At 33.1% G+C, this 9,180-nt stretch overlaps 1 protein-coding gene across 1 annotated transcript; it reads left to right on the plus strand.

The window, feature by feature from the left end:
- The first annotated feature begins 2,461 nt into the window (after positions 1 to 2,461).
- On the plus strand, positions 2,462 to 6,137 carry LOC129885786 (uncharacterized). The gene is made up of 3 exons (XM_055960203.1): positions 2,462 to 2,667; positions 5,261 to 5,417; positions 5,715 to 6,137. The coding sequence occupies exons 1-3, from the start codon at positions 2,494 to 2,496 to the stop codon at positions 5,846 to 5,848; spliced, it is 465 nt and encodes a 154-aa protein (XP_055816178.1). The 5' UTR covers positions 2,462 to 2,493; the 3' UTR covers positions 5,849 to 6,137.
- Positions 6,138 to 9,180: the final 3,043 nt, after the last annotated feature.

Genomic DNA, 9,180 nt, shown 5'->3' on the forward strand with positions numbered 1-9,180 from the left:
GTTTTTTTTCCTTCAAATCCATTGAATCCACTCTGAATCTGCAGCTGTATACAAAAAATAAATAAAATGAGAATCACATGCTCAAAATCCTTCAAATTAAAGAAGAAAAAGGACATGCAGAGAAAAGGGATCGACGGGTCATTTCGGTGCCAAACTTGCAATGACTGAACATTACAATGAGAAAAAGAGCACAATTTTAGGGAGTTGATACTAAGAAAAATATTTATCATAAAAAATATATTGTTAAAATAAGTAAATATTTTTACTAATTTTTTATTGTTTGTATAAAGCAAAAGTAAGCTACTTCATTCAAAAAGAAATTATTGAGTGAGCGATTCAGCCTCTAGCCTGGCTCTTTTGAAAAGGCGTAAATGCAAATAGAACTATCTCTTCAATTTAACGCGGAGGAGGAAAACAAAAAAAAACTATTTTTAAATTTACCGTTGACGCTATATATAATTTAGAGAAATACTACAAGAATAGGAAGGAATGGGGAGAGGGGGTGTGGGATAGGGGTGGTTGGGTTGGGTTCTGGAACGTTGGGTGGGTACGTAGGGAAGAAATAATGAACTTAGAATGTTATTTATGAAACTCATTTTTCCTACTTTTATTAAGAAAGTCATTATCCTCGTTTTTAAGAAATTTAATTTTATAAAAAATATTCTTTTAAAATTTTGTCCGACCACATATAAGAAAATAAAATAAAAATATTTTCCTCCGTACCAAACACACTTAGTAGCTAGCAAATGTTTCTCTTTACAAAAAAATGGGCACTTTTAACTTGGATGCAAATTTGGATCTAGATTCTAGAGTACACACTCCGCATGCAGTCCAAAATCCCGTGCCTATGTATGTGTCCAACAATTGTACTTCAAAGAAAAAATAAATCGTACATGTTACGTTCATCACCCTAAATTCTAAACATGAATTTCACTGCCTTTCATGCAATTAACCAAACCAAACTAATATGAGAAACGTGGACTTTTCGTTACATACACATGTACATTGTACAATGAGGGATCGAAGTGTCTAAAGCAGAGCTAGACTTTTACATTTATGAATTTTTTGTTGAACTTGTAGACAAGTTTGTAACTACGTCTTGTATCCCAACTAATTGAGTAAGTGGTAAATACCCTTCATCTTCAACCATAGGTCTTATGTTCTAGTTCCTCTGAGTAGAGAATTATCTTTATTAGAAAACATTTTACCTCCCAATATTTAATCCGACTCCAATATAAATATCGAACACCGAGTAAGTAAAAGGCATGAAGGCAATAAATAAAAAATTTCAAGACTCTTTTGCCCGTAATTACAGTTTTTTCTTAGGGAGAAGAAACAAGGAAGATAACTCCCTCCTCTTAATAGTTACTCACTAAGTTCATTTTTACTGGATTCAATGGATTTCGTAAATAATATATATATATATATATATTTAACACTTATATATATATTGATATATAATTTAAATGGATTTTATTTTCAAGGATTGAGTAGTTAATGTCATTAAGGGCAAAACAAGAAAAAAAACTTCTCTTAATTATGCTAAAATAAAGAAATAAAAATAAAAAATTATTTTTAGTATAGTGAAGTGAATGAAGAGGAAGCACATTAACCATGTACAATATCCGCCTCTGCTTATTTTGCTAATCTTGCATTTGGATGCAAAAATGAAAAGGAGTGTCCAATATATACTCCTTATAATAGGTTCAAATTTTACTAGAGACAAAAATATAAGATAATTTATTTTTATCTGTTCCAATTTAAATAAATATAATTATTTGATATATATTATTGATAAGAAATGACAAATATTCTATAAAATTACATATAAGCTGATCCGTAATACCATGATTGAAATATTGTGACGTCGCTACATGTGACCTTGGCTGAAAAAGTGAAGTCAGGGCTTGTGCGAATATATAACTATTGTTTCATTAATTGAACATGTTAGGAAGAAATGTATGGATGGGAATGGAAATTAAATTTGCATGTAATATGTCTATTTATAGGTAATGCATCTAGTATTGCTATAATTGGCTAGTCAATCCTTGTGAGTTTGGCCTGTGAACTCACGATTAAAATAAAATTTAAACCAAAAAAGAAGTGATTAGTAGTATAAAATTTACTTATCGGTGTAATTCTTACTAGTCCCCTTTATTAACGCACTTCTTCCGTTTTATATTACTTGATTTATATTAATTTGACATACTTTTTAAGAAATTTTTAATTAAAAATAGATTTTACTAAACTAACCTTATTAATGATTTTATTATCCTTTTAATAAGATATTTTTTTTTGATATTCGGTTGCCAGAAAATAACTTCTTTTTTTTTCAGAACACATTTTTGGTCGCCTACTGTCAACAAATTGGACTTGTGGACCAATCTATAGTAAAAACAAACTCAAGGGACCAAAGATGAAGTTTGCTCCAACTATCGGGTCAAGTGTGATATACTCAAGGATCCGGCCCCGGTTCGGAGAGAGAGAGGGGAAATGGAGAAGGGTAAACGGGGGAGTGAGAGATGGAACGCTGCGATCGGAAATCTATCGGAGATGACATCCAATCTGGACTCACTACAAAAGCTACTTGTGAAGAAAGCAGTGTTCGTCGACGACGACACTTTTTCCAAAGCCTCTCTCACCTCCGAACAAGCCCGTACTATTAAGGTGCCCGTACTATTAAGGTTCATCAATACAACTAACTTAATTTTGATGACTTGTTTATATCCGAGTATCTTGAGTTTTGTACTGAGATGGTGAATTGTTTTGTGTAATTTTGTTTTCTGGATGCAATACTGTCAATGTGAGTTTGATCAGTTGGAAAAAACAATCTGTTAATGGTGAATGAAAATGAAAATCAATGTGCTTACATGTAACACTAGTTTATTCTGTTATTGGTGTATGAAAAATGTTATTTACTGATAGTCATTTTTTGGTATGCCTCAACAATAGTGTTAATTAGACAGGAAAGTCTGATGCAGCAGGCCTTATATTCCAATCTTAAAGAACAAGTTTAGATTGGTTTTAATTCAGAGAAGACGCTGCAGGATAAACTTCTGTTATAGCAGACTTAAGTATAGAGATGGAGAAGAACAAAAGAAAAAGGAGAATGATGCAAGAGAAGAGTAGAGAGAATAGGTGCTTAGCTGAAATTTTTTTTTTGTGTTCATGAAGTGCAGAAAAGTAGCAGGTAGAATAAGCAGAGGAGGACATACCGAAAGGAGAAATAGGTGCTTACCAGAGTTTATGTAGTTTTTCATGGAAAACTGCTCTAATTTAAATTTACGCGTGTCTAGGTTCATTATTCAAGTCTACTTTAACTAGGAAAAGTCCTGATTTAGTGTAGCCTAAGAACCTATGTAAGGAATCGTCTTATATGTTTTATTTTCTAAAGGTTTGGACCTGTTTCTCTCATATTCTTTTGATATTATAATGCATATATGTAGGAGTGTTTTGGTTGGAATTAAAGGGTCATCGTAATAAGTTAGCTTGGAAGTCAAGCTGAGCAGATGTCTACATCCGCTGTTAGATCAACTCTTTTGCTAGAGGAATTGGCTGATGTTTCTTTTTTCTACTCGTGAGCTGTTGTTCAGTAGAGAAAGGGAGAAATCTTACGTTGATCTAAACTGAACACAAGAAACATAGAGCAACTTGAGCACTAAATCAGATCACTAAGACACTAACTAAAAGGTTGAAGAAAGTTGAGGCACAAGACTCTTTAAGAACTTTTAGATCTTGATTTTTTAAACTCCCCTTCACTAGTCAAATCTTATTATAATGCAAGTTGCATTATCTATAGAAATGCGTTAGCTACCACATCAGAAGTCCCACCGAGTAGTGTGTAAATATCAAGTCTAGACATTTCAGAAACCGTTAGCAAACATGTTATAAAGATTCGGGGGTTAAAAGGAAAATGACCTGATAATCTTTGGTTTAAGGTCTGAGGAGACTTCAAAAATACATTTATCTCCACTAGCTCCAGATGGTGTCAGCAACTATCCAAGGCATCCTAGTGTCCTAAATTGACAACTGCAACTGTGGCATTAATATAAGCCAAAATGTGGACACAAGAGGAAGCAGAAACGTTTGGATAACTTGGGCCCCCAAGTTGAATTTGAATAGATAGTTGGATTCCATCTACGTTGTAGCTTTGATTTTAGTGTAAATGAACAAATTAAGAGGAAGCAACAATTTCATGCAAGAACAAAGATAAAAGAGGCGAACTGTCACCTATTTAAATAAGAAAAAAAGCTGACTGAGTTAAATTACCTTTGTCTGATTCATAAGCCCTACAAGCATAAGTTCTAGCTTTGATCTCGATGTTGTCTCTGGAAACTGAAAGAGAGATGCAATGAAGTTGAATAGGAAAACCAAGAAAAGGTTAAAGTCGGTGAAGAAAAGTAGGTCAGCAGGCTGCGTCTTATTATATATAAAAGCAAGCACATTAGTGAGTTTACGATGGAACTATCTCTGTGAAAATTACAGCAAAAGAAAAGGAACTATTGTTATAGAATGAGGAGAGGGATTCAATGAGAACTGAGGCCAGCCCTCATAGAAGAAGCTCAAGCATTGCTGATAATTGCACGGGGTGGAAGATGAGTGCCGAACAAAGATGTTGTGGATGCTAAAATGAATGTGCGGTGATATAAGATCAGATAAGACTAAAAGTGACCACATTCGCCCGGAAGTGTAAGTAGCACATATCAAGGGTAAATGAGAGAAGGTCGCTTGAGATTGTTTGTTCGTATCCTATGTTGACCTCTATGCATTGGTTCATAGGTGTGAAATCATGGTGAGTGAAGGTATTAAAAGAGACCATGCAGATCTAAAATCACGTGAAAGGAAGTTGTCTCGAAGGATTTACAATCTCTTGAAATCCATGCAGATTTAGTGAAAGATAGAGCCCAATACCACAACATACAACAAACCCAGTATAGTCCCACAAGTGAGTATGGAAGAAATTGTTTATATAGGTGATACCAATTAGTTGAAAATATGCTATAATCATATTGGTATGCTTACTTTAGGTTGTATGCTTTGTAGGATTCTCTTAACCCACCGGAGATTTTTATGCTAATAGAATATATAAGAACTTTTAGCAATTGTCTTAATTTGGTATAATATTGGCTTGAGATGAATTTAAATGAAGAAACATTAAAAATTCATATAACCGGCCTCAACTTGTTTGCGACAAGGCGTAATTGTTGTTGTATTCTTGCTCCAACTATTTATGAAAGTAATGACTATAATATGGCTGCAGGTTCTTGAACAAAGAGTTCGGACTTTAGAGCGAGAATTAGATAATGCTATTTCTGCTGCTGCTCATGCACGGACTGAGAAAAGACAGGCTGAGGCAGCTCAGAAGGCTGCTGAACTACGTGCACAAGAGGTTACAAGAGAGCTGGAAAATACTACAAGTATGTACTACTGATTAAATTTAGAACTTCAGCTATACTAAATAAGAGCTATATGAATTATGTCGTTCAAATCAATTTTGCTTGGTGAGCACAGTGGAATATTAAGTTGTCTGGATCAGCCAAGAGAGTTTTATCTGTCATTTACATAATTGGTTTCGTTTGGTCGTAAAGCAAGAGTGAACATTATAATACACAATCAGTCATCTGGAGTGTTTGTATTGGAGAATCGTGTGTTGTCATATCCAGCCATGTCCTCACAAAATGGATTTGCACTTACATGTTGCTCTGTGGTTGCAGGAGTATTTGAGCTGCACATGGAAGAGCTGCGTGCAAAGCAAGAAGAGATAGCCAAGCGAGATAAGGAAATCAAACTTCTAGAGGCCATAATTCAGACACTTGGAGGCAAAGGCTCCCATTCTTCCAATGAATGAGTAAGAAGGATCTACGGTGATTGTAATTACCATGTCATCTTGTACCAGTTCGTTGTATATTAAACAAGATTTTGGTTTCTAATGCGGTACCAGAAAGTAGGATATTTCAGTCATTTTGTTGCGTCCAACTTTTATGTTCTGGTTCTTTTCTTCAATCAATGGTGTAATAGCTGTACCACAACTGACAATTAAAGATGTGTTAGGATATCCATTACATATCGTTAAACTTGAACCTCTACCTCGTAGAAAAGTGAAATGAAGATCATGGCTTGAAGATTCAATTCTGTCATTAGGGCTGTCTTAAGACCTTTATTCGTATTTATGGCTTCAATACTTGTTTAAAAAAAGGTATTTATGGCTTCAATATCATTCTTTTAATATAAATGGCGTGTTATTGTGTAATTTAGGGGTTGTCTGGTACGTTATATAAGAATAATGTTAAATAAAGTGTATTAGTAATGCTTATATTATTTATGCTTGCATTAATTATTAAAGATATTTTTTATACATTGTTTGATTTGATGTATTAAAAATAGCATGTATTGCATAAATTTTTTAAAAAAGTATTTATTTACAAAGAAATCCTCTACAAATATGGCGGAAAAGATGTTAAAAAATTTTTTTGAAGGACAATTGGATTTTTAACATGCTAATGCATTAAATCCCATTGCATTACTAATACCTAAAATTCATAGTATTAGAAATACACGCTTTAATACATAATAAAGTGTATAACTAATACATAACATGAAAAAGTGTATCAAACAAGGTAATTACTAATACACCAAGTTAATACATGCATTATTTTTTACTAATACACTCTACCAAATGACCTCTTACTTGTGATAGCATACATTTAGGAAAATTCAATCTTGTTCAATTCGCTCTTTTCTCCTCTACCAAATCCTCTCTTATTGATTTTGGAAATCAAGGCCGAATTATTGTGACAAACAGTAATACGAGTCACCTATAAGTGCAGTCCATTCGCCCTTAAAAAGTTCTTAGCAATAATTTATACGGCTCGTAAATAACTTTACAGTTATAAGAGCAAAGTTGGATCTTGATGATAAGTCCAAATTTGCCCCTAAATTTTGACAACAAAAAGCTCTCGACACTATTAATCCGTATATCATATCATAATTGCCCTTTTCTCGCTAACAGACAGTTTATGCTTGCTGGCCTTCTAAATTATCATAATAGTGAAATGACAAATCCCAGACTTCTTCAGTAAGTCTATAATTAGGATGCCTAATTGATAGGAGGAACCCATCGATGACGAATACTTGCACTTCAACGCTATCACCCTCCCTTCAATTATAAAGAAAATCGCACTAAAAATACAACTTGGTGCATTATACATTCTGTACCGAACTAATTAGGGAGAAATGAACAAGTAGCTATCATTGGGGGCCCCAATATCTGGTTTGTTCTAAAATATTTAAGGTTTAGCTTCTTTTTTTAACACGAAAATAAAATTTATCCAAAATTACTACAACATGAAATTACAGAGCAATTCGTTACAGTTCGAATCTTTTTCATGTGATATTCAAACACGGTGTGCTAACTCCAGGAAAAACTCTTGAAATCCCACTTGCTATTAAGTATGGAGTTTCTGTTCAAATTGTATTGAAATGTGGCCATTATCCACTACTTTTCAAATGCTCACTAAATATTACAAAATTAAAGTTGAGCTCGACCTAAATTAATAGCTAACAAGAAATATTACTCAAGAAAATATAATGATGATATTTGTTTTATTCGAGTATTGGATGATAGAAACCCACGTCCAAACATCGATAAAGTAGATGAACTAAATGAAAAGCACAGAGAACCAAAGAGCTCCATAGTCAACAATCATTTTCCTTATGGAGATTATTTCTCCAAAAATCAGGAACTAGTAACTTGCTCAATATGAGCGTCTTTCACCGATTGACTATATGGACATTACACAAACTACATAAGAATATTAGATGTCAAATCAATCTAAAATTATAGAGCACGAGGTGCAAACAAATAAATGTGTAACTGCAGGAAACACAAGCATGGCAATAGACAGTGAAATTGCACAATGGTAAACACTACCCACAACTCAAGTGGCAACGGTAGAGCAGAGATGGATGCTGCATAGAACCAGCAGACAAAATCCACTTCTTAACGACACAAATTTTACAGCACTAAAAACTAATTGTAAAAATTAGCACAGCTTTTACCTTAAGCAATGCCCAGTCGCCATGCCTATTATTAATACAAGGGAAAATGCATAAATTCCGCCTGAAGTTATATCGAAAAGTCAATTACACACTTAAACTATCATGACGATTTATTACACACCTAAACTACCTAAAAGTGAATTTATTACCTCCTATAACACTACTCTCACAGTATGTAGTGTATTACTAATTAACTTTTCTTTTATTAACTATATTTTATACTAATTAAATCCTAATTAATTAGTAACCACCCATCCACCCCCTCGCCAATACCAATCGTCTTCTCCACCTAAACACCAGCCTTCCGACCCACCCTTTGTAGCAAGAAATTTCAACTAAATCCAACAATAATTCCTGCAAGAATGCACAAGAAATTTGATATTTTCAGGTTTATTTAATTTCCTTTTTGTTCAGAAAAAAAAATTTCCTAACGGATCTCAACACAATTCAACACAAATTACCACCATATATTAACACATTATACTTGAAAAGAAAAAAAAGAACAAAAGCAAAATTCAACTGAATCGAAAATCCTTTATTTTTATATTTTTCTTTTATTTTTTGTTAGAATAATTTCCAGCATTTTCTCAACCAAAAAACAAATCGCAACAACAATTACAAGGCACTTAACGCCTCATTTGCTTGTAAAAAACAAACTTCTCCATAACTTTCCTTTGATCTTGCCTATAAATTTAATTTACATGAATCTAGACAATTTAAATGAAAGATAATTTCTATTCCATATCTACAGTGAAATAAAAAAGAAGTTTGACTTGTAGATTTTTAGCTATAATTCTTCTTGATGAATTTTAAAAGAAAAAAATTAAGATTCAATAAAGAGGATAGGTGGGTGTAATGAAAAAAGAAGGTAGAAGGTGGATGATTTTATTTTTTAAATTTTTTTACTTTAATTTTAGTCTGACGCACTCTTTTTTTATATTTGTTTTGTCACATCAGGGAGGTAATAAATTCCCTTTTGGATAGTTTAAGTGTGTAATAAGTCATCATAATAGTGTAAATATGTAACTGACTTTTCGATACAACTTCCGAAAAATTTATGCCTTTTCCCTTAATACAACAAATATTGAGATGCACAAGGCACCCATGATTTATCCTGCAATA

The sequence above is a fragment of the Solanum dulcamara genome, chromosome 4, assembly GCF_947179165.1.
Source record: "Solanum dulcamara chromosome 4, daSolDulc1.2, whole genome shotgun sequence".
NCBI lineage: Eukaryota > Viridiplantae > Streptophyta > Magnoliopsida > Solanales > Solanaceae > Solanum > Solanum dulcamara.

Bases quoted from the DNA above. Each gene is read 5' to 3' on its own strand.
- LOC129885786 (XM_055960203.1), top strand. From the start codon at position 2,494: ATGGAGAAGGGTAAACGGGGGAGTGAGAGATGGAACGCTGCGATCGGA. The intron at 2,668-5,260 runs GTGCCCGTACTA...ATATGGCTGCAG, and splicing joins AACAAGCCCGTACTATTAAG to GTTCTTGAACAAAGAGTTCG. The intron at 5,418-5,714 runs GTATGTACTACT...CTGTGGTTGCAG, and splicing joins AGAGCTGGAAAATACTACAA to GAGTATTTGAGCTGCACATG.